General features: G+C 37.4%; 2 protein-coding genes across 13 annotated transcripts in view; one reads left to right on the plus strand and one right to left on the minus strand.

The window, feature by feature from the left end:
- rap1gapb (RAP1 GTPase activating protein b) overlaps positions 1 to 17,221 on the plus strand; it is a 63,732-nt gene extending 46,511 nt beyond the window's left edge. For 3 of the 11 annotated variants that reach the window (XM_083529840.1, XM_083529841.1, XM_083529834.1), the window contains 22 exons: positions 2,917 to 2,952; positions 3,327 to 3,374; positions 4,106 to 4,144; positions 4,237 to 4,425; positions 4,669 to 4,772; positions 5,610 to 5,688; positions 5,771 to 5,824; positions 5,984 to 6,067; positions 6,150 to 6,250; positions 6,415 to 6,544; positions 7,636 to 7,791; positions 8,734 to 8,805; positions 8,953 to 9,039; positions 9,260 to 9,403; positions 9,581 to 9,712; positions 12,100 to 12,209; positions 12,286 to 12,405; positions 13,238 to 13,379; positions 13,605 to 13,710; positions 14,078 to 14,136; positions 14,237 to 14,276; positions 15,448 to 17,221. In XM_083529840.1, the coding sequence (XP_083385966.1) occupies positions 2,935 to 2,952; positions 3,327 to 3,374; positions 4,106 to 4,144; positions 4,237 to 4,425; positions 4,669 to 4,772; positions 5,610 to 5,688; positions 5,771 to 5,824; positions 5,984 to 6,067; positions 6,150 to 6,250; positions 6,415 to 6,544; positions 7,636 to 7,791; positions 8,734 to 8,805; positions 8,953 to 9,039; positions 9,260 to 9,403; positions 9,581 to 9,712; positions 12,100 to 12,209; positions 12,286 to 12,405; positions 13,238 to 13,379; positions 13,605 to 13,710; positions 14,078 to 14,136; positions 14,237 to 14,245 (1,983 nt within the window). In that variant the 5' untranslated portion in view covers positions 2,917 to 2,934 and the 3' untranslated portion in view covers positions 14,246 to 14,276; positions 15,448 to 17,221. Of the gene's footprint in view, positions 1 to 1,224; positions 1,474 to 2,916; positions 2,953 to 3,326; positions 3,375 to 4,105; positions 4,145 to 4,236; positions 4,426 to 4,668; positions 4,773 to 5,609; positions 5,689 to 5,770; positions 5,825 to 5,983; positions 6,068 to 6,149; positions 6,251 to 6,414; positions 6,545 to 7,635; positions 7,792 to 8,733; positions 8,806 to 8,952; positions 9,040 to 9,259; positions 9,404 to 9,580; positions 9,713 to 12,099; positions 12,210 to 12,285; positions 12,406 to 13,237; positions 13,380 to 13,604; positions 13,711 to 14,077; positions 14,137 to 14,236; positions 14,277 to 15,447 lie in introns of those variants that run through there. The other 8 variants (XM_083529843.1, XM_083529844.1, XM_083529838.1 and 5 more) reach the window with 5 other exon arrangements.
- A 365-nt stretch (positions 17,222 to 17,586) lies between these two features.
- padi2 (peptidyl arginine deiminase, type II) overlaps positions 17,587 to 24,394 on the minus strand; it is a 10,812-nt gene continuing 4,004 nt past the window's right edge. For both annotated transcript variants that reach the window (XM_083530042.1, XM_083530043.1), the window contains exons 3-16: positions 23,589 to 23,658; positions 22,488 to 22,549; positions 22,192 to 22,309; positions 21,622 to 21,774; positions 21,320 to 21,510; positions 21,019 to 21,122; positions 20,532 to 20,643; positions 20,281 to 20,388; positions 19,839 to 19,990; positions 19,515 to 19,662; positions 19,278 to 19,371; positions 19,118 to 19,191; positions 18,824 to 18,955; positions 17,587 to 18,536 (exon numbers count right to left, since the gene is read on the minus strand). In XM_083530042.1, coding sequence (XP_083386168.1) covers positions 18,303 to 18,536; positions 18,824 to 18,955; positions 19,118 to 19,191; positions 19,278 to 19,371; positions 19,515 to 19,662; positions 19,839 to 19,990; positions 20,281 to 20,388; positions 20,532 to 20,643; positions 21,019 to 21,122; positions 21,320 to 21,510; positions 21,622 to 21,774; positions 22,192 to 22,309; positions 22,488 to 22,549; positions 23,589 to 23,658 — 1,752 coding nt within the window. In that variant the 3' untranslated portion in view covers positions 17,587 to 18,302. The remainder of the gene's footprint in view (positions 18,537 to 18,823; positions 18,956 to 19,117; positions 19,192 to 19,277; positions 19,372 to 19,514; positions 19,663 to 19,838; positions 19,991 to 20,280; positions 20,389 to 20,531; positions 20,644 to 21,018; positions 21,123 to 21,319; positions 21,511 to 21,621; positions 21,775 to 22,191; positions 22,310 to 22,487; positions 22,550 to 23,588; positions 23,659 to 24,394) is intronic.

Genomic DNA, 24,394 nt, shown 5'->3' on the forward strand with positions numbered 1-24,394 from the left:
AATAACTCATCATACTTTATTTCTGAAGTTAATTTAGAGGCACATACTTTTTGAACTTTTCTCAATTGATAAGTACATGCTTTGTGTACTTCGTCCACCACTGCCATTTACTTCCTATAACGCCTTTATCCCTCCATCAGTGCCTTCCCACCCTATAGATCCATTAACAACAGCTCAAAGTCCCCTGCTGGGTACTCTGAGGACGTGCGAGGACACATTTACAGCTGTCAGAGAAGTATTATAAAATAATTGAGAGGCTGCAGTTCTGAGATGCTTTTTTGTGAAGCAGTTTTTTTTATTTTCAGTGAACTGAAGCAAAAAGCTTCACTTATAGTACTCTACAGCAAAGTGGTGTTCAAGATGATGACAGGAGTGGAATTGAAGTTGGCATGTAGGCTCGCCAAAGTGTGGAATTGTATGAAAAATGTCACATTATATAAGGCTTGTGCAATTTCTATGCAAATTATTACTAAATTATAGACTCACAATCTGCATGGACCATTTTAATGAATAATGAAAATAAAATTTTATCTAAATCAATTCTCATTACTAAATCAAATTGAAGCAGAAGCTGTCACAGCGAATTTAAAGTATGCAACTTTCTAGCAACTGGAATGAAATGCATCACAACATTAATTGCTTTGTGAAAATCTCATGTTTGGCGTGTATGCAAAACTTTTTCCCATATTTATTGCTATGCTGTTTATATTCTTGTGCTTTGCTGTAACCTCAGGTCACCCTAAGCCTTGTGAGCAAAAATCTTTCTTTTTGTTTTTCCTTTGTTACTGTGAAGGAGAGAATGTATTCGTATTAGTAAATTGCAGTATTTTACATACACTTAGAAATAAATGTTGCGCTTTCAAATCAGATGTTTGTAAGATTAGGAAAAAACTGTGTATTAAACCTGTTTAAACCTATGAATTAGGTGCTTAATTAAGAAACAATAACTAGGCCTTTTAGGGCCACATCCTACAACATAGTCTGAAAATAAATTCAGCATTGATAAGAATTCAACAGTTACCAAGCATTTTATATTTTCTGAGCGGGTAACAGTGGCATGATACAGCCTTCCAGCACAGCACCTCCATTATCTTATAGAAGCTGACCCCAGGAGAATTTAAGGCCAATAAGTAAAAAAAATTATAATAAATAAAAGCTTATTTCTGCAGTGTTATACAACTGAATTGCTCTGGTGCATATTCTTTAAATACCATGAATCTTACATTTTGTTAGTATGAGTGACCATTGTATGTTTTGTAACAAATCTAGGTTTAGGGAAGTATCTGTAGTTTGAGGAAGTGATTGCTGTCAGTCCACTCAGTAGCTGTTGATTCTCATAACACAACACAGGGGCACCAGGCAGTAGATTCATTCTTTAGGGTTCCTTCGCCTGACTTCATCATGGCCAGAAGATCTTTCATTTACATGAGGCCAGCTGTTAGGGCAGCAGGTCAGCGTAGGCGACACAGTGACGTGAGTACATTTCTCTCGTGTACGCTTCTTTTTATTCAAAGGATGCATATGAAATGACGATACTGTATAAACTGTATAATGACAATATTGTATAAACATCTAACTCACATAAAGCTTGGGGTGCAATTTATCAGGTGCTTGTATAACTTTTAAAAAATTGGTGGAAAAAAAAAAGAACCTTTGATGATTCAGTTTCAATTAGGTTTTTTTATGCTTGTGAAAAAATGACATTTAGAACTACTAGTGAATCACTTGCATGAGTACATTGTGTAATAAGATTATGGACATATCCTGGGGTTATGTAATTCTTTTGTTGTTTATGTTGTGCAACCTTATAACTTATTTTTAAAAACATTTTTGGAAACTTTATGAATTAGTGCTTTTAGCTGAATCAGCAGACCACAAGGAGAAGCATGTTGGATTTACAGTTTCACAATTTGTCACTGCAGACAATAGCAATTAGGTACTTTTTCTTATCGGGATGAACTAAATGTATGTTCACTTCTGCATTTACACACTGACCATTTATACCAGTATACATTTTTATACATGCCTGGCAAAATCATTACCACCATCATTAAAGATTCAATTAAAGTGTGGGGTTTTTTTTGTTATATTTATAGTAACACCCCATTTTTTAACCAATTAATTTATAATACTATAAACTACTATCCACCTCAATAACTTTCTACGTTTATAATGGGAAGCCCATATTTAAAAGCAGGTTTTACCCCAAACCTTTACTTTTTAGCTGTCATACAAAACCATAATTTCTGCAAGTCTGTTACAATCCCAGATTTAGCATTTAGCATTTTTAGCAGATTTAGCATCTTGTGAAGATTGCAAAAGCATACTGGCACAAGACAATGAAAACGGTTGTGAATTATTATCAGGTATTAAGGCTTTAAAAGGTAATCACGCTGTGGCAATAAGCTGTGAATTTGGTGAGGTGATCTACTCCGTCATCCCATTAATTATTACGAGTACGAATAGTGAAATTAAAAGCTGCCCTTACAATTCAATTACTGTACTTATTAAAGCCCATCACAATTCTATTAGGTATTATCCTTTCTCTGATTATGGATTATTAGCTGTTTTAGAAGCTAGTGTTATGATTGCTTTTATGAAAACATACAGGCTATAATAATCACTTTTAATTAAGTCACAGAAATATCACTAATAGTCCCTGGTTTTTTTTATTAATGAAAAAATAAATATGCACTAGCAGTTGAAGATCTGTATCTATGTGCATGCTTTTATTTCATACTGCTCACCCAGTGTCAGTGTAAGGAGCGATTGCCTACAGGAGAAATTTTCTGTTTTTTTGAGAAATTAAATTGTTTCTGAAAAGGAAAACATTTATCTTATCTTATCACATCTCTCTCTCTCTCTCTCTCTCTCTCTCTCTCTCTCTCTCTCTCTCTCTTCTTGATTGGTTTCTAGAATTCTGATTTATTTGCAATGATTGAGCAGTTGCAGGTAAACAGAGTTTGCATCCAGTCTCTCGAGAAATAGACTGAACATACATGCTCTTTTGTCACTTCTTACACCTTACTTTGTGGCTGTTGCCTTGCTGGTGACACTCTTTCTTCTTAAGACACTTCTATTTATTTTGTCTTGTAACTTTCTCAATCTTTCTATGTATTTTTTTAGTCTGCTCACTGTACAGTCTCTGTACATTATACAGCTTTTGCTCCTGCTTCTTGCCTGTGTAATATAAATTCTAAAAAGATGAGATGAAATGTATGTATTTTCTGCCTGCTTTGCAAATAAGCTGACAGCTCAGTTTTGTTGAGAGTGGGTTAAAATAAAAAAAGGCTTTGTATAATTGCAGATTATTTTCTGCTTTACAGAACAGCAGAATGGATGAGCAGCGATGCACACTTCCACCTCCTCTTAAGGTAGGATTGGTTATGTAGCCAGTATGTGGCTAAATGTTTGAGGATGCCTGAACTTTACACACATTTACAACCGCTTTGTTGTTATAATTGTATATATAACCTTCAATCTCCCAGAAGAATTTCAACTGGGATTTTACCACAAAAAAAAAACATTGGCTCGATCAGGGAACGGTGTTGGGCGTAGAGGACTGGAAAGGACTGGAGACTTTTGTGACAACGGTTTAAGGAAGGCCCACATATGGATGTGTTAGTCAGTTGTCCACAAACTTGCCAAATGGTTTTAACACCCATATATGGGTTTCCCTGAAACTGTTTCCACAAAGTTGTAAGCATAAAATCATCTAAATTGTCTTTGAGTGCTATAGCATTACAATTTCCCTTTACTGGAACTAAGAGACCAAAACATGCTCCAGCATGACATTCCCCCTGAGCACAAAGTGAACTCCATACAGAGAAGTTTGGAGTGGAAGAACTTGTGGCGCTTGCACAGAGCCCTATTCTCAACTCCACTGAATACCTTTGGAATAAATTGGAATGAAGACTTTGCCCCAGGCCTGGTCTTCTGACACCAGTGCCCGACTACTTGTGCTCTTTTGATTCAATGCCAAATCGCCACAACTAGATTTTAAAATCCAGTAAAAAGCTGTGCTAGAAGAGAGAAGAATTCAACATTAATGCCCATGGATTTGGAATTATGGAACTATGTTATCTCTTTTGTGTTTATTTTACAGACAGAAGAGGATTATATTCCTTATCCAAGTGTTCATGAGGTAAATAAAATAAAATAATGTGATACATAGACGTCATAATATTGTTTTTCGTGGTGCTCATCAATACACATTTATTTCATAATGATTCACAGGTGCTGGGACGTAAAGCCCCGTTTCCTCTGATTCTGTTGCCACAGTTTGGTGGTTACTGGATTGAGGGGACCAATCACGATCTCAGTACCATCCCAGCGCAAGTGGAGCCACCTCCATGTCCAGCCTCCCAGATGAAACTGGAGAGCAATAGCATAGCCAAAATCTACAGGAAACATTTTTTGAGCAAGGCGAGTGTTAAGAAAATAAATTATGTTTGTCGGTTTTTTGTCCAGTTAAAAATTTAGCTATTTTAGTTATTTTAGCATGTTTCATTTCAGAGGTCCAAATAATTAGCTAAACAAATATACATATAAAAATAATTTAATTTACCTGCTACTTTGTATAACGCAGTGGAAACAGCAAGATACAGCAAAAATATAAACTTTATACAGTATGTGTGAGTGAACATGTGCACCTTCAATTCCCTACAGGAACATTTTAATTATTACTCTGTGGACTCAGTGCTGGGCCACCTTGTCTTCTCAGTGAAGTATGACGTGATTGGGGACCAAGAGCACCTTCGCTTACTGCTTAGGTAACACTCACTTGCGTGCACACACACACACACACACACACACACACACACACACACACACACACACACACACAACATACATACAATCTCATCTCTTGCTATTCTCATTCTTTATTCTCTCTCTGTTCTCCGGTTTCCTTCTACTCCTTAAATTCTTGCATTGTCTGTGCTACACAAAGCTTGTTGTCACTCATCTCCTCTGTGACTCATCCACCTCTTCTTTCCTTTCAGGTGTTCTCCTTTGTACTGTACTTTTAAATCAAAAAGATTAACAGTTTCTCTAATTCCTCTGTTTAACAAGCATGCTTTTGCCGTTATTTTAAATGTGTTTGGTATAATTTCAATTATAGAAAATAACATGATCAACCACAGTATATCACACTTCACAGAAAATTGGCCAGTGACAAATATCTACTGACAGGAGATCCTAAAGGAAAGAGAAACATAGAGGATATCTTAGAATATTTCGAAATGAAATTCAAATGAAATGTATCTCCATTCAGTCACATTGAATGCAGCAGCACAGTGGATACACTGGCAACAGCACATGCTGCTTAGCCATCAAACCGCCAATTTATAACCACCTCTCTTTTTTTCTCTTGGTATTTCTACAGCTATTTATCATTTACCTTCTCTTACTTAAATAATCATTACATTTTCTGATAATTTTTACCTCAATAAAAGTAATTTGGCAGGGTCAATGATTATTATATGAGTCATGCTGCCTCAAATAATGCTGTAATTTCCCCAACGATGTGTATTTTAAGTATTAAAATCTTTCCTAATTTTGTGAATCGAAAGAGAAATAAGGAAATTAAACAAGTGTTTATCTTTTAGGTCAAAGTTTAAAACCTACCATGATGTGATACCCATTTCCTGCCTGACTGAGTTCCCCAATGTGATTCAAATGGCAAAGGTAAGAGAAACACATCTGTCACTTTGTGAAGTATAAGAAATCGTGTTTGATCATTTGCACTGACAGTTTTCATTTCTTTTAGCTTGTTTGTGAAGAAGTAAACGTGGACAGATTTTATCCAGTCCTTTACCCAAAGGTCAGTCTCTGCTACAAATCTTCTCTTTCACATCACGTCTTGTGACACACAGACAATATGTGTATGTGTGTGTGTGTGTGTGTGTGTGTGTGTGTGTGTGTGTGTGTGTGTGTGTGTGTGTGTGTGTGTGTGTGTGTGCGTGTGTGTGTGTTCACACAGGCTTCCAGACTAATCGTAACCTTTGATGAGCATGTTATAAGCAACAACTTCAAATTTGGAGTCATCTATCAGAAGTTTGGCCAGGTTATAAGCGTCAGCTATTTCTTTTCTGGTTTTAAGAGAATACAGAAAAGCTTTGTTTCTAAACAGTTTGTGTCTCCTACAGACCTCAGAAGAGGAGCTCTTTGGGAACAACGAGGAGAGTCCAGCCTTTATTGAGTTCCTGGAGTTTTTGGGGGAGAAGATTGAGCTACATGACTTTAAGGGGTAATTGTTTTCAATTTAAATGTCAAGTGTGTCTATTGTCATGTAATTATATTTTATTTAATGGCAATTTCTGACCCTGTTTTTAAGAAATCGGTTTGAATGCAGTGTGACAATTTACTGTGAAAATATGCATTTTCGCCATTCTGAATATGTCCATATGCCAGGTTTCGTGGTGGTCTTGATGTTACACATGGTCAGACTGGAATTGAGTCAGTGTATCACAATTTCCACAACAAGGAGATTATGTTCCATGTGTCCACCAAACTACCCTTCACTGAAGGAGACTCACAGCAGGTAAGGAAAGTCTTATTGGGCCATCTGTGAAACTGTACTGCGTTGCTTTGTTCACACTATGTTTTTAAACACTTTGTCTTGCTCCTGTCAATAAAATATTTCGCCTTAAAGCCATATGTAAAACAAGACTTAAAATCATGTGTATCCACTAAAAACATTAAGAACAATCTATTTCCTGTGGCTCCTTCGTGACGATTTCAGGCTTATTTTGACCTGTCTATAGAGCTGGGCGTTGTTCTGTCACCACATATCCCCATATGTTTGGTTAATTAGGACACCACATCACACAGTGCAGAACAACAGGCCATTGCAAGCCATCTGTTTCTGCACCTTCTCTCTGAGTAATCAGAGAGTAAACACCCCCTAGTGTTTCGACACAGGTAATATTAAGCTTCTACAGCCACATAGCAAACACACTTCCAGAACAGCTCTAGAAGCAAACATACAGTGGATTAACTGTACAGCATCTGCAGGAAACACCTACTGTAGCACCCAGTAATTTACTTTTGCTTTTCAGCATTCGGTTTTAATGCACAAACACACACACACATACACACACACACACACACACACACACACACACACAGCTCAGTGTGTGTTTCTCTTTCACTTGCTGGTAAAACTATGCACAGGTGTATGATCCTTACCAGACTTTTCCTCCAGATTTGCCTTCCATTTACATGGCCTTGCTATCACATGGTTATGCCAAGAAATGTCTGCTGGTGTATTGATATAAGTGTAACGCTAGCATGCAGACTAAAGTGTTGAAAAATATTTACGCTTTGGCTAAAACAACCTGTCAAATGCGCAGTAGGTGCTTAAATGTTATTTTAGTGAATGTCTTTATGTAATTGTTTAACTGAATCAATATTTTAAGTGTTACTTGCTCACATACATAGGAGCTCATTTCCTGCTGTGCCTTTTTTCATATATACAGTCAACTAACTTCAGCCATCTCATATTAGTATTTAGACTGTAAAAGATTTTAATAATTAATTTCATTGTTCATGGTGTGGTCCACTGATTTACTTTATCAATTTTAGAACATGATAAGAAAAAATCTAAAAGATACAATGTTTTTTTGCTTTCAGCTGCAGAGGAAGAGGCATATAGGAAATGACATTGTGGCTATTGTGTTTCAAGAGGAAAACACACCATTTGTGCCAGATATGATTGCATCCAATTTCCTGCATGCTTATGTGGTGGTGCAAGTGGAGAATGCCTGCACAGACAACGTCATTTACAAGGTGACAAATCTGTGTGGTTGTTTTGTGGACCTGAAAGAAAAATCTGTATAATGTTAATATTCTGTATAATGTAAATCTTTTCATGTGAGATGGCTTACTCTCGAGTTCACATGTCTCGGTGTTAGAGAGCATTTTTTTCTGTGTTTTTGGTGTTTCAAAGCCCAATTTTAGCTCTTGTCTGTCTTCTTTTTATGGGTCACTGGACAGTAATGGAGAGCGCATACGGCATCGCCATCCGCTCATGAACCGCCGCTAATACACGCACTTGCTGGCACAAACATAGATACTGTAAAATGTATACATTATACATATATTGCACTGTTTTGCGAAATTATGTACTGTAATTTACAGTATGTCTTGACTTAAGATATTTTCAAGTTACGATTGGGTTGGTCATTGGACTGCATCTCCATTGTAAATCGGGGACTACCTGTATTACACCTGAATATAAGATTATTTGTATGTGCTAAACCATTTTAGCTCATTCTTTCACATAAGCTTAGTTTGTGAACAGTGGCATTGTCATTCTGAAACGGGTTTGGGTCTCCTATTGAAGTCCTATACAGATGTGTGGGGTGAAAGTTTGTGGAAGAACCACATATGGCTGAAATAGTGTCCCAATGCTTCTGTCCTTATAAAGCCCTAATGTACTACTGTACTTATGCATACTTATGTGTGTGTGTGTGTGTATCCTGCAATTAAAACCGTCCATATGGAAAAATAGCAAAGGTTCCGTTTGGTGTCCTGATGATTAATGTAATTTAAAACACCATAATTACTTGAAAACATTTACAAGAATTTGTCTTTATGCTTTATTTTAAGTATAGATTACAGTATATATATATATACATACACACACACACACACACACACACACACACACACACACACACACACACTGCATAATATGGCATAGTACAATATTACTGTCTTTTATTGCAGGTATCAGTGACTTCCAGAGATGATGTGCCCTTCTTTGGGCCTTCTCTCCCAGACCCAGCCATTTTCAAAAAAGTGAGACACATTTCAAACCCATCAATTTCCCCTGGTTCATTTATTATTTTAGTAAGAGGTTATGTGGTTATTTATATATTTTAGTCATTTTTGCAACCAGCATATGCTGATCAGTATATGAAACTTTACATACTGTTTCCTGACTAGAGTCCAGAGTTCCACGAGTTCCTTCTGACAAAACTCATCAATGCTGAGTATTCCTGCTATAAAGCCGAGAAATTTGCTAAGTTAGAGGTGAGCAAGTGTGTGAAAACTCACTCTACTGCACTAGAATTCACGCTTTCTAACCTCGCTTTCACACATGCATGTTCCTTCCGATGAAACAGTAAAGTGGTATTTGCAGCATTTGTTTTTATGTAAGTTGAAAACATTTTAAACATATTCATCTAACCCAGCTCTCGATGTGAGTTACTTTGTGTGAGTAGCCTGTAGCCTGTACTGTTTTTGTGTGCAGGAGAGAACACGCGCTGCACTGCTGGAGACATTGTATGAAGAGTTAAACGTGAACAGCCAATGCATGATGGGAATGGGAGGAGAAGATGAGAAACTGGAGAATGGAGGAGGTGGTGGAGGTGGAGGTTTCTTTGAGTCCTTTAAGGTATGTCTATTTAAGTGTGTTTTGAAAGTGTCAGAAGAGGAAACCCAGGAGGGTTTGTTCACTTGCTTTCAACCTGCTTCTTACCAATACTTATGTATCCACCTTATACCCCTCAACGCCCAGCACATTCTGTCTCACTTTATCACTCATTCTCACAGTGTGTATTTCTGTGTGTAGAAAGTAATTCGTAATCGGAGTCAGTCTATGGATGCTATGGGTCTGAGCAACAAGAAGTCTCACACTGTCTCTACCAGCCACAGTGGCAGCTTTACTCATAATACCCCAGATATCCCCAAAACACCTGGAATTGTGAGTATTATTTAGAAAACTGACATGCATTGAGATATTTAGACAAGACTTTTTTTTTCCTGAAAAGGCAGCGATGCTCTAGCAAAGTGCCAGTTAGCAGAGTGCCAGGATAAGTGCCAGTCTCTCTGCCATCTGTGACCTGCAGTTTTGGCTGTTGACCTTGACTTTTAATTGAGCAGTTTCAATCACTGATAGGAAAATAATTGATTCTGATTTACAGTAGAATTATGCATAAAGTGTTCTACTGAATCAGCAACAAAATCTTTACAGTTTTAAACGGTGAGGTTTTAAAAAATGCCTTGAGATTTATAAAGATCCGAAGAATTCTGGCACCATGCAAAAATTTAATAAGGAGCACCATGTAGAGTCCCACATCTAATTGGTGAAATATTAAATGCAAAGACATGTCAAAACTCAACAGCAGTCACAAGGAACGAAACTGATCCAGGCAGTGTGTTGAACAGTGTAGCAGATGGAGCTCAGCACATTAATATGTTGCAGTAAATACCTTGGCAACAACAGACAACTTATTTGGCAAGCAGACAGAAAAGCTGTATCGGAAATTCCAGCTAGAGTTTAGATACTTTTAATAGAATATCAGCTAAACCAGGGGTCACCAATGTGGTGCCCGCGGGCACCAGGTCGCCCACAAGGACCACATGAGTCGCCTGCGAGCCTTTTCTAAAAATATCTGTTTCCTACCTTGTTATATCATTCTTGATAATTATTGTAAGAAACCATTAACATGATCAGTGTCTTCACATAGATCAGGGGTGTCAAACTCAGTGTCAAATCCGGCCCGCGAGATGATTTCATATTGATCTATTATTATTGTTATTAATGGCCCGGTGATATAAAGCGCTGATAACACTAATTACAGATCCCATAATGCAGCGCTTCAGCTGCCTTACCGAACGCTAGACTACCTGGGAACATTCCAGCGTCGATCAAGTCGAGCTTCTGTTGATGCATTTAACTCTATTGAACAGTTATTGTGAAACAGCGCCTCACAGTGGTGAAGAGAAAAGTGGATTCTAAAAACAGAGCCTTTCAAAACCCGATGGGATTCTGAGTTTATGTTTACTGACACTGGCGGTAAACACGTGTGTCTTATTTGTGGAGCGAATGTGGCTGTAATTAAGGAATTAAATCTAAGACTGAACTACGAGACAAAACATCAGGAGAAGCTGAAAAACCCGAATGCAGAGCAGAAGATCCAGAAAGTAGAAGAGTTAAAGAAGAATCTGACATTTCAGCAGACGTTTTTCACCAGAGCAAAATCACAAAGTGAAGCTGGTGTGAAAGCAGAGGAGAAATCAGAGTCACATCAGCTGGTTATTTACTGAATTTACTGAGTTTCTAAAGAGCTGCATGATGAAGCTGTGAGGCGTCTGGTGTTTGACAGAAGATATTTTTATGGAGAGCAAAATATTTTAAGTTATTTAAAGTTTAAGTTTATTTATTCTGTAATAATATTCCTGTCTGTTTTTATTCATATTTATGTTAAAAAAACATTGTTTTAGTGTGTTCAATAAATGTTTATCCTGTTCGACCCACAACCTAAAGTGTGCTTTGTTTTGGCCCCCTGTGCAATTGAGTTTGACACCCCTAATATAGATGAACATCATTAATTATTAATAATAACATATAATTAAAGGTAAATTGAGCAAATTTGTTATTTTAAAAGTGTGTATCAAACTGGTATCCCTTCACATTAGTCAGTACCCAAGAAGTAGTTCTCGGTGTCAAAAAGGTTGGTGACCCCTGAGCTAAACTATAGTCATATTTGCCACAAAAATGTGGTTATATAACACAAATCAATATGAAAAACCTATAAAAAAGAAAAAAGTTAGCAAAAACAGTTTTACAGTGCATCCGGAATGTATTCACAGCGCTGCACTTTTTTCACATTTTGCTATGTTACAGCCTTATTCCAAATTGGATTCAATTCATAATTTTCCCTAAAATTCTACAAACAATACCCCATAATGACAATGTAAAAGAAGTTTGTTTGAAATCTTAGATTTCGGAAAAACAAATTATAATCCACGTGTATTCACAGCTTTTGCTCAATACTTTATTGAAGCACCTTTGGCACCAATTACAAACTCAATCTTTTTAAGTATGATGCTACAAGCTTGGCACACCTATTTCTGTGGCAGTTTCTCCCATTCGTCTTTGCAGGATGTCTCAATCTTTAAATTAAAATAAATTTGTAAAGATTATAAACAAACTTCTTTCATGTTGTCATACTGTGGTATTGCTGCTAGAATTTAAAGGAAAATAATGAATTAAATGCATATAAAACAATGTGGAATCAGTGAAGTGCTGTGAATAATTTCCAGATGCGCTGTATCTGACAAGCTCCTGTTTTTTTTTCTCCATAGTCTCTGATCATCCCTGGGAAAAGCCCGACCCGAAAGAAATCAGGTCCATTTAGTTCCAGGCGGAGCAGTGCGATCGGTATTGAGAATATTCAAGAAGTCCAAGAGAAAAGGTAAAAACAGTAGAGAAAAGCCACGTTTGTTTTCTGTTGTATGGTGACAGTGCAGAAATGTTCATTTATATTGCAGCAGTAGGGAGGTGTCTCCCTGCACGCAAAAGATACCCGATAGTGGCCATGCCTTGCATGAGCCTAATACTGACAACTCTTCCAATCACAGTTCACCTGAGATGCCTACCACCAGGACCAGGTGAGTAAGTGTGTGAGAATGATGAATGAAATTGTATGTCTGTAATACTAGAACATCTTATAATAAATGGTGGTTTGTTTTCCCAGAAGCATTGTACTTTGCTGTGTGGCTGACCACACGTACATGTATATTCACTGTGAATTGTATTTGTGTGTCTTTTTGATTCTGGAAGATTACTAGCTTTGACCACTAGGGGAGCAGGCCATTATCAAAACATTTCATGTAGTCCCTTGAAATGTTTCTGATTTCACACCAGCTATTCTTGCAAGCATCTTTATTTTTGTGAAGTGGCAAGGAGATGTCATGCAATGTGGGTAATTGTGGTTTAAAAATTTCCTGCTATTGGTGTGGTTGCCAATACAGTGTTTTCAGTGTTTGCTTCTGACTTTGTGTAACAGCTCGGTATACTTTCTCCGAGTCACGTGGCTTGGAGACTGCACGGCCCTACACAGGACCACATAAAGTACAACACAGTAAAAAACTGTACGATAAGATAAGATAAGATTAAATGGAGTTTTAAAAAGTATAAATAAATATTCATCATTATAAATTAATAAAGATATAGGATCATTAATAAAATAGGAACAATAAAAGAGGCTGCAGTGGCAACCATTACACAGTCAAATACAGTGGCAAATGTAACAGACTGTGCGAAAAGATAACAAACCCATATATTTCTGCAGCTACAGTTGATTTAAATATTGCACATGTATAAAAAGTACTATTCTTTCCTGATATCCAGTGTGCCAGCAGTTCTTGTTTATAGATACATGTAGATAAAATCAAGTGTACGACTGTAGTTAGTAACTATGTGAATGTGTTTTCTTCCTAGTTTGGCCCTGTGCTGTAGAGCCCCCTCCATTCCAGAGTCTCACGATCTATCTCGGTCCTCATCCAATGCCAGCAGCTTCACAAGTGTGGTGGAAGAGAACGACCAGGAAAATGAAGCTACAGAAGACTATGACACAGGGCTGGTAGCTCAATTTTTCTGTCTACCACATTCCAGCATGATGCAGACAGCATGCTCAATTACCCATATAATCCTTATGAGCTTAGTGTTATTACTTACAGGAACATTGAACTGTAATAGAAATCAGGGTCATTTATTCTCAAGTGAATGTGCACAGTGTGAAAGCTTTGAAAATAAATGACCAGCTAATTTCAACCTTTATGTTTTCTTTTTTATGCGTGTGCTTCAGGAAAGTCTGTCTTCTGCTGGTACACCACACAAACAGGACTCATTTACATACAGCAGTAGCTGGTTTGATGAAAGTATTAGCAGTACTAGCCAACGCAGCCAACCAGGTCAGTAATCTATCATAAATTTAGGAGGTTTTTAAAGAAGCTTTTAGGGGATTTTTACATTATTTTGCTTACAGTTCAGCCTTTTTATTCCTATATACCATCTGCTTCTCTCCAAGGGTTAACACGTGCATTGGGAATGAGTTTTCTTGTCATAAAAATCAATACAATTCATACTAATTTTTTACAAAGGGTTGTTTGGGATTGTATTGACTTTAATGTCAGCAGATGGTGAATAGTTCAAATAGTTCAATTACTAAACAGCAATTATTAGAAAATGCTCTCTGTGAAACTGATGTCCTGAAATACGTTGAAGTCCTGCCAATCCTGCAGCTTTTTTCCTAAGAAGCTTTTGTGTTTGACTTCACAGTCGTCTCTCGACAGCTGTCTGACCCCATTCGGCCCAGAACAGAGAGACACTCTGCTTCAGTGAGACATTTTAACAATAATTTCCTCATTGATTGATTCTTTTTGCAGCATAAACCACAGATTGTGATAGTTGTATTTGCCTGTGTGTCTGTGTGTGCAGAACTGCTAGACTTTCTCTACAGATGAATGCCCATCAGCAGGTTTGATTTAAATTTTATCTCTTACTGTTTAAAGAAAGCTCCTGAAAATGCTGTTATTAACTGTGGCGCTTGAACCCATAAAAAAAAAGAAAATTCAGATTTTCACAAAAAAAATGTATATACTTTACTCTGGAAAATGAGCCCCGTGCTCCCACCACTGCGGCCTATCTCATTACTGTGTTGGGACATCACTTTGCACTGAGCCAGTCTTAGGATTACCTCATTGGACAATAGTTGAACTTGAATAGTTGAACTGCCAACACCCACTATACACATTTATATTCACTGCCCCTTTACATCAATTCATTTCATGCACAACAATGCATCAATGTGCATTACAGGATTTCAAGGAGAAAGCCATTGCTGCCCATCAGCAGTTTGCTTAAGATCACATGCAACAATGATTACAATGTTTTGAGGCTTGATCACACCAAAATAGACTGAAAGTGATTCAGAGCGGTACGCGAAAGGGTTCCCAAAGCGTTGCGACGCAGCTCAAATTCCTGAAATGGAACCGTAATCCTTATCTGTGAAACATGGTGGTGGTGTCATCGTTTGGGCTTATGTTGCTGCATTTGGGCCAAAATGGCTTGCCATAATTGATGAAACAGAGAATTCTGAATATCAGTGAATTTCAAGGAAAATGTCCAGGCATCTGTCTGTGAATATAATCTCAAGAGAAAGTGGGTCAAAAGAATGGTTCAAATGAATGTTTCTGTGTATCTGATCCTGAACTTAATCTAAATAAATGTTGAGGAATGACCTGAAGCAAGCAGTTCATTTGCATAGCACAGTTGGAGCTGTTCTGAACTGAGGAATGGGTTATAACTTCTCAATACCAGTGTGCAAAACAGATCAACAGTTACTAGAAACATGTAGTTATTAAAGCACAAAGGGTTAATAGAGATACTGAAGGCAAAGGACCATAAGCTTTTGGCAATTAAATGGACAAAGTACCATAAATATCTCATTTTTATTGGATTATTTTAGGATGTTGTAAACTTTCACTTCTGTCTGTCTTAGATGCATAATTCCTGTTCTTACTGCTATAGAAACAAACTGCAATTATATTTTGCACTTGGATGTCTTGAAAAATATTTTGAGATATAACAGCTTTTTTTTTTTTTTTTTTTTTTTTTTTTTTTTTGTGTGTGTTTGGTTTTATTTACAGAACTTCCATAAGCAGAGTAAAGTGGCCCCTCTGGAGACCCAGTGCAGGACAGCTGTCAATCAAACAGCCTGTGACTAAGAATACTGTCCCTTGTACCATAAAATTTTTTTTTAAACATAAAACTGAACAAAGGCGTCTCAGCATGCCTTTGGACATCAGCAGGTTATGAAGGCTATCTGTTACACAGAGGTCAATAGGAACAGTTTAAGACTAGTTAAGGAGTGCATTTCATCTAGCTAAATTGCTGCCTGCAATACCAGCAAAGGGTGTTATGGCTTTAACCAGAAAGTTCACACCTTTTCTGTCTGTCACTTTTTGTTTTTTTCCCACTCATTCTGTAACCTCTGTGTGGCATCACGCACAGCACGTTCCTGGTGGCCCTTATTATGTCTACTTATTTGTGTATGTGTGTGTGTGTGTGTGTGTGTGTGTGTGTGTGTGTGTATAGTTGTATTTATTTATTTATTTATTTATTTATTTATTTATTTGTGATTATAAACGCAGGCAGAATTCAGCTTGTCACTCACAGGGACACATCTGTCTGGGAAAACTACAACTTAAACAAAAGTGCAGTGCAGCGTTAAACATACTTTCTTTGTGCTGCAAAACATCCATGAATGAACACCTAGAGTACAGCAGTGCAACAGATTATGTGTAGGCTTTTCGTTTTTTTAGCAGTATATTTTGTATTATTTTGGTCAGTTAAGTGATTCTGTGAATATCTATAAACGTTAATATCTATAAATTGTTAAGTGAACTGCAGTGTGCTGGAATATACGAACCATTTTCTCTCTTGTCAGGTGAGCAATTGTTTATAATAATTATATAACATTGGTATTCGTTTAATTTATTTTTAAAGTATAGGTGTTTTTTTTATGCACATGAGACTTTTCACAACTTTGATTTTTGCAGTATTTGTATTTGCATTGGGAACAAGTTCAGACTTTTAGATTGAAATGGATGTAGTGTGCTGTTACACACATGTGACTCTTCTTCTTATTTCTTCAGAGCACTTGAGGTTGAAATTATTCACTGTGCTGTCTACTGTGAGACGTTCTCAAGTTGCCTTCTATAGCTTTATCTGCTCTGTTTGAAATCCTGACACGTCGTAAAGAAGGCCAGAGTAAGCTTTTGAATGTAGATACTGGTGTGATTGAGTAATTATATGATGTAGGATGAAGGAAAAAATGACTACATACAATCATAGTTAACAAAGTCCTCTTTCATGCTTTAACCTAATCTCTATAACACATGGATTTATTGCCTTGAACACGTCCCTGTACCGAGGAAAATCAAAACATTTTACCTGAAATAAAGTATAATTGGGCAGTCAATAACAATTTAAATACAATAAAACTATATCATTGAAAACTATGATGAACCCATAGACAAAAGCAACATTTACTGACTGTCCCTTCAAAACTTCCTTTAGATGTCCATTATACATGTTTTTATGGTTTGATCGTGTTTTTCCTTAATCAGGGAAATTGAGATCATTGTATGTGATTATTGCACATTTCATATGCAGTAAATAGAGATGAGGTTAAATAGTGCATAAATATTCCTTTACGAAAAATACATTCTCAGCTATTACTTCTGTAACTGAGGTATAATTCAATTTTAATTATTGCTGCTGTGATGTTTTTGTTTTGTTTTTTTATTTATAAAAATCATGTTTTTTTTTTTATTTATCTGTATTTATCTTTTCTCTATCAAATAATGTAATTTATGGTTTGTACAGTATAAAAACATTTTAATTAAATGTAAGTACCATCATTGTTTTAGATTTTTGTGTATTACTGAACAGCACTAATGTGTTTTGAAATGAATTCGCTCGCGCGAGTGCCGCAATTTTCTCTGCATTTCGTTGAATCTTTTAAAGTGAACCGTGAACTCCTCAATGCTAGAGCCATGTTCGTTCATCGCGATTGTCAAAATGCTTATCAGACTGTTGATTATAATGGATGCTTGCATATAATTTACAGTTCAGCAACTATTCACTACCAACAGGCTGATATTACGTAATAAAAATTATCGTACGTGTTTCCTTTGACAATAAAAGCTTAGCGTGATACTTCACCGTGAATAATAATGTGGGGTTTTTTTATTAAGTAAAATAAACCCTCTTTTAAAAAGGTGGCATGCTCAGAATTTTTATTTTTTCCACTGTAAAAACGTGCTGGGTTACACTGTATTATTCATCAAAACACCACAATCATTTTATTTCAAAAGGTCTCATTAATAAGGCATCAATAGTAATAATTAATCAAGCAGTACAAAACAACAATGCAGGAGGAGTGCAAAAAAAACACAGATTTCCAGGCACAGCGATCGCTAGATAGTCATGTTGCTTGATGCAGTAGGTAAACCTGGTTTCTTGGGTAATGTAGTTTAGGGGGTTGTTAAATTGCTTTAAGAGATTGTACTGAAAAGTGATTAATTTTATTTTTATTTTTTGCAGGCAACAGGAATGCAGTGGTGTGCAAAACATCCGAGTGCTCCTCCAAGAACTGTTTCACAATTTATAAAAAAAGGTTTTAAACTCAGTTTTTACTTATTATTTATAAACCTATTTCAGTCACATAAGAAACCGTTGAATCAAAAATGTCATCAGGCATACAAAAGATTCTCTAATTACAGTATTTTACACAAATGGTAACTTTTTTTTTTTAAACACCTGCTTTCAAAAAACATTTGAAGCCTCTATACTTTTGCTAAATAAAAGACTGGTAATTATAGGAAATAATGTTGATATGACTGGGAAATACTTTAGCGAAATTTGTATTAAGTGAAATGAAAACAGTTCTTGGTGTCGTACTCGCACGTTTTTTTCTATTCAACTGCTCTGTACTTTCTTACAGCTCGAGGTTCCACCATTTAAAGGGGAAAGGTTCTCTGAGCACGTTTGTGCCGCAGTGAACTTCCCCCAAAAGCTTGTGGTACGATGCAAAGTCATCAATGAAGCTGCAGCTTAGGCCAAGTGGCTCGAGCAGAGAGCACACCTCAGTCTCTAGGGCACATTTACCATCCACCTGTGGCCCAAAAGGCTTAGGGATGCCAAGGTCCTTCCCGAGTACTATCATGTTCACCTGCAAGCAAATATAGCAGGTAATGAATAATAGATATAAGCTCAATCAGTTTATTTAGTAAATCAGACACATGCTGTCAAAATATCTGTGATAATTTAATGCAATTTTCCCTTTTTATAGAGAACTTCTGGATTACTTTTATGGATAAACTGACTTGAAATTTGATTGAAAGGCAAACAAACACAAATCCTGTTATATACAAAACTGCATATAAAACTATATTTAAATATAAAGAACTGCCAAGGAACCAGTTTTCTCAGGTCACCACAGTGAAGCATCAACAATACCATGTCAGGGTAAAAGGCCACGGCTCTTTTCTCCTTAGGAACCAATTTAAACAGGACTGGTAAATCAATGATGTCTTCTTCATCCAGTGCAAGCTCTTTTTTTAGTATATCCCTGTTCCAGTCTATACAGCTCTGAGTGGAGGGAAGAGGCAAAAAGAAAGAGGTTTTCCATGTTCCAACATTTCAATTTAGTCCACAAGCATAATCAAAGGCAGTACTTACTACTGTTACTTCTGTAACTCCTGAGAGCTTCTATGTTCGTGCAGACCTGCATATCTGAACGAGGTCACTCACCTGGACATAATTATTTTCTTCTTGAAACCCTTTGTTGCTTAAGATCTCATCAATGCTGACCGCTTCCTCTGTCCCTGTGAAAACAAATGATTACTGTCTTCCGTTAATGTTGCAGGAGATGATTGCCATTATGGAAAATTTAAAAAGAACCGACAATCACCTGGAAACATCTTAGCATCCCCATGTCCTTTATTCTGCACTGTCCTGAACACTTTATATGCTGCTGCAGGGCTGGACAGCAGCAGTCGGAATCCCTGAACAACAAGAAAAGTACAAGTAAGAAACGTCAGCGCTAGCAGAGGCAGCACTGTAAATAAGTACTTAATGCAGGTCAGCACATAGACACAAGGATTTGATGTGTAAATAAAAGTCAACAAAGTCATAGACAAATATTTACCTTTCTGTCAGGAGCTGGAACGAAGCTCATGAACTCATCAACATGACCCACAAAGAGCCAATCAGAGTAGAGAGCAATGGGCTCCTGAACCTTCTGAGCCCACAAGAAGTCCTGCACCACTTTTGTCATGTTGCGTCCATTCTCTGTGCTGCTCAGACCATTTGGGAAATTTACAAGGCAGTTTTTTGTTTCTAAAACAACCTAATTTTCATGAATAACATTGCCCACAAAGAATTTACAAATACATGTGTTTGTATCCGGCATTATAAATGAGGCTCAATATCTATTCAGCAACATATTTAAGGTTCTTGACTTATTACTTACGTAGGAAAGGCCACACCAATGATGATCCGGCCCAGTGGATAGTTCTTCCCATTCACAGTGACCGGAGGGCTTACCTCCAAATTACCAAACGAATCCAAGCTGCTAACCTCTTTTCTTAAAGGATGGCGGGTAACATAGCCAAAGTCTGGACCCTGAGACAGATGATTTAGTATTTACATACTAATTCATCTGGGGTCATGTAAAATCAGCTTTTGCTCAATACATATCAGAAATGGATTTTGCTAAAATTTTAAATATTGAGGTAAGTGGTGTGTAAATAACAGTCAGTGCTACTACCATTAAGTGAGTCAAAATACAGTAAATAATAAAAATAGACTTTAAATTTGGTGTACTATGAAAATAAATAGACTTCCTAACAGAGGATTTAACGGACATCAGTACAACTGCACAGAACGCAGCTTGTGCAAATTGTCACTCATACCAGTAAGTCCTTGTAGGGGAAATCCTTAAGTTCTCCATCCCGGGGAGAGTCCAAGACCACAGGAAATCCGTGGTGGGGGGAATCAATATAGCCGAACTCAAGCTCATCCTGCAGAACAGCACTGGGATTACTCAATCTACTCGCAAAGCCGCACGTCCTGTTAATATTTAGTAAACCTTTAGTAGTTTACACTTAAAAATTTAAATGAATTGTTCAGAGATCAGTGACATGAACAGCTGATTAGCACAAACCTGCATCCAGCGATCTCCTCGGTTTTTAAACATAGGGCATATCTGTAGTTGGTATCCACCCTTGAGCACCAGTTGCTTTATGCCGCTCAGAACCTTGAAGTTATCGGCTGTTCTGTGGGTGAATAAAACAAAGGATTCTTACAGCGGTTACTGTCCAATCTGGACTGCTCTCTGACCCCAGCTTCCGAGCAAGCAGGGATATGCGAAGGAAGAATTTCCCTGTGCTCTAATGTAGCTGTGACAAATAAAAGGCTATTCTTCTAATCCCACCCACTTTTACTAAAACTCTTGACCAATCCCACCCACTCCTAGTGACAATATAAATGAAAGTAAAAAACACTTCTTCACATGTGTGAGTCCTGATATTTACTCAAGTTCAACTTCATTATTTAATGATTAAAGATGACGCGTGAGGAAAATAAATGTGTATTGTATAGTTTGGATAGATATTAACAATTTATGTTGTTTAATAGAATGAGCTGCTTACTTGCACACATAGACTTTCAAAGGTTTTAGAGTGTTGGGTGTCATAATCCAAGGTGCAACACGGAACACAACCTTATCGGTGAAAATCGGGGTCTCTGGGAAACCCTTAAAAACAAAAAGGAGAGAGAGAGAGAGAGAGAGAGAGAACCTTAATAAGGCACTATTCCTTGGGCAAAAATAAACAGGGCAGGTAATGAGACAGGTGATTAGGACATCCATTCTAGACTTCTATCTAGGTTTTCAGTATTCTTTCACATGCTATAATAAAGCCACTCAAATATGGACAAGGTTTTTTGACTGACCTCAGCAACGGGCTCTAAAAGACTTAGGTTGATCGTAAGTAGTCCGTCAAAGTCATTATCTGGAAAGCGAAGGCCCTCGACATAGAACACTAGTTCAGACTTTCCACCTTGATAGGGGACTTCATTAGCCAGTTGCATTTTATTCAGCACTGAAGGATATTCTTTTTGAAACAAACCCAGTATAAAATTGCCTGGAATAAAGTAAATAGAACAGATCAATGTACACCTTTTGATGATAGATAGAAGTATACATTAGATATGATTAGTAAGATTACAACAAGAATGTTTCTACTGTCACTGACTCAGAGTGGCCTCTGTCTGCTTGGTGGACCTGTTCCTGAAGACCCTCACTCTCTCAGCGTCTGTCTGAGAGATATGCAAGCTCAATTTATAGCCTTTCGGGAGCACAGGTGGTCCGTTGGTACGCAAGATGATCTTGGACATGTCCTTCAAATCTGGAATGCGAAAGAAAAACCTTCAGTGTGGATCGCTATTATTAGGAGTACTATTTTGTCATTATATATGAAGTACCACTTTAATCAGCAGGTCACTTTTAAAATCACTGGCACACTGCTTCAGGTTTTCCTTATTATCTTACACAAAGGCTTTTAACATTGGTAAAACTAAAAACAGAGGTGTTCTGTAAAGGCAAGTTCAAGCTCTGTTTAAATAACTCAACCGTTTTAGCAGAACTTTTAAAAATGTACTGCTTCTGTATTTGTCTTCTTGAATGTTTTTGGTGTGCCTATGATTCTTTTTTTCAGTATATTTCATTGCATATATTTTAGGTAATTAGATTACATATATAATGCTCTGAATAATAAACAAATTCAAATATATGGACTTGGATGACCTACAGTAGGTTTACTTACCTGAGACGTTATCTATCTCCTCATTCTCATTGTCTATTTTCTTGTAGTAGGAAGCCTCGGCGTCACAGTTGACGAGCAGAATGGCACCGTGTCCATTAGGACCCCACTTCCATGAAGCCTTATAGAAAAAGAAGTCCAAGCATAAAATACCAAATACAGGATTATCTCCAGAATATTAAGAACCTCTGAAAACATGCTTGAATAATTATTGCTTCACTTGGTGTTTATTACTTCTAAGAAATTAAATTCCATTCTAATGAAGCTATAGCACCACAGACTAATACACAGATATCCACCTTGTTTGGATTGTTCTTCTCAACAATACCATCTCGGTCTGCATCCACATCTAAGGAGATCTCTATAAAGGGAATAAAGGTAAGTTGGTAAGAACGTGTCCTCTCTTTTTGTGACCTTATATGAATCCCAATATCACCAGACTATTGCAATTTTTTTTTTTTTTTACTAACATCTATTTCAGGAAGTTGGCACATCCATTAATAACTATAAATAACCAAAGTGGAGTAATGTGTTAATGGTTAAGACTCTGGCTACTGATTAGAAAATTGTGGTTTCAAGCCCTAATGCTGCCTCTTAACACTCTAAGCTACGGTGGTAATGTATCCTGCAATTTACCCTGAGATAAAAATTTTATATTAATCGTATTCTTTCTCTCCCTCTTCTTCTTCTTTCCACGTCTCCTGTTAGGGGTCACCACAGCGGATCATCCATGTCCTCTACATCTGCCTCTTTCAAACCAACTTTTCCTCCTTCCTGATGGCTTCATCCTCAGCATTCTCCTATCAATATACCCCATGTCCCTCCTCTGCACATGTCCAAACCATCTCAATCTCTCCTTCCTTTACCTTGTCTCCAAAACATCCTACATGCGCTGTCCCTCTAATAAACTCATTTCTAACCCTGTCCATCCTCGTCACTCCTAACGAAAACCTCAGCATCTTCAGCTCTGCTACCTCCAGCTCCACCTCCTGTCTTTTACTTAATGCCACTGTCTCTAATCCATACATCATCGCAGGTCTCACCACAGTCCTATAAACTTTCCCTTTTTACTCTTGCAGATACTCTTCTATCACAAATCACTCCAGCCACTCTTCTCCACCCACTCCACCCTGCCTGCACTCTTTTCTTCACTTCTCTAACGCACTATTACTTTGCACTGTTGATCCCAGGTACCTGAACTCCTCCACCTTCTCCACCTCTTCTCCCTGCAACCTCACCACTCCACTGCCCTCCCTCTCATTCACACACATGTACTCTGTCTTACTCCTAGAGACTTTCATTGTATCTTTGATGCTGTGTTGTACAGTATATTTAAGGCAGCAGAGGTCGTGTATGTGCATGCATGTGTTTCTGTGTATAAGGTAAACTCGGGAACATACCGACAGCTGTGAAATGTACCACAGCATTTCCAAGCAGCTCTGACTTTGCCCCGTAGAACCTCACAGACAGCTGAAATATAGGTAATCATGTTAAGAGGAATAATTTCCCATCAGGAATCTTTGTTGGTAGGAAGTCAATTCTCCCTTTTTGATTGAGTCATTAGGAAAAAATGGCTTATTGACAAATTACAAATGTGTAGCCATGACACTTGATTATGAATCAGAAACTTGTTGCGCATCTGTAATAATTCTCCTACTGACGCTAAATTATGCACGAGCTACTCAAAGTAACAAGTGCATAAAAGCAACTGCAAATGCTTACAATTATTTGGTTCTCTTGTTATTTATTCATCTTCGGTAAGCACTTTATCCTGGTCAGGGCCTTGGTGGAACTGGAGATTGGGGAACACAAGGCTCAGCCCCCTCCATCATACTGGTAGAAGATAGAAGTAAATTGCGGGGCACAATGCTGTAGCCAATCTACCAACTGGCAAGATTTTGAGAGGTGGGAGGAGAACCAGAGAACCTACATCAAAAAGAACTAAACAAGTCCATGCAACAGGCACAGGCAGTAACCTGAGACCCTTGTGTCACCATGCAGCCCCCCTCAGATATCTATATTTATAATAAGGAAATCTGAACCTTTTAAAATCACCAGTAGCTCCAGACTTCCATTCGTCACCATCAAAGTAACACGGATTTCCTATTGGTTTAACTGTCTTTACTGAAAAAGTCATAATAGTTTAACAAAGTACACTTTAACTAAATATCTAATATATATATATATATAAATAAAGCTCAAATAC

This window comes from Silurus aristotelis (genome assembly GCF_946808225.1).
Source record: "Silurus aristotelis genome assembly, chromosome: 2".
NCBI classification, from domain to species: domain Eukaryota; kingdom Metazoa; phylum Chordata; class Actinopteri; order Siluriformes; family Siluridae; genus Silurus; species Silurus aristotelis.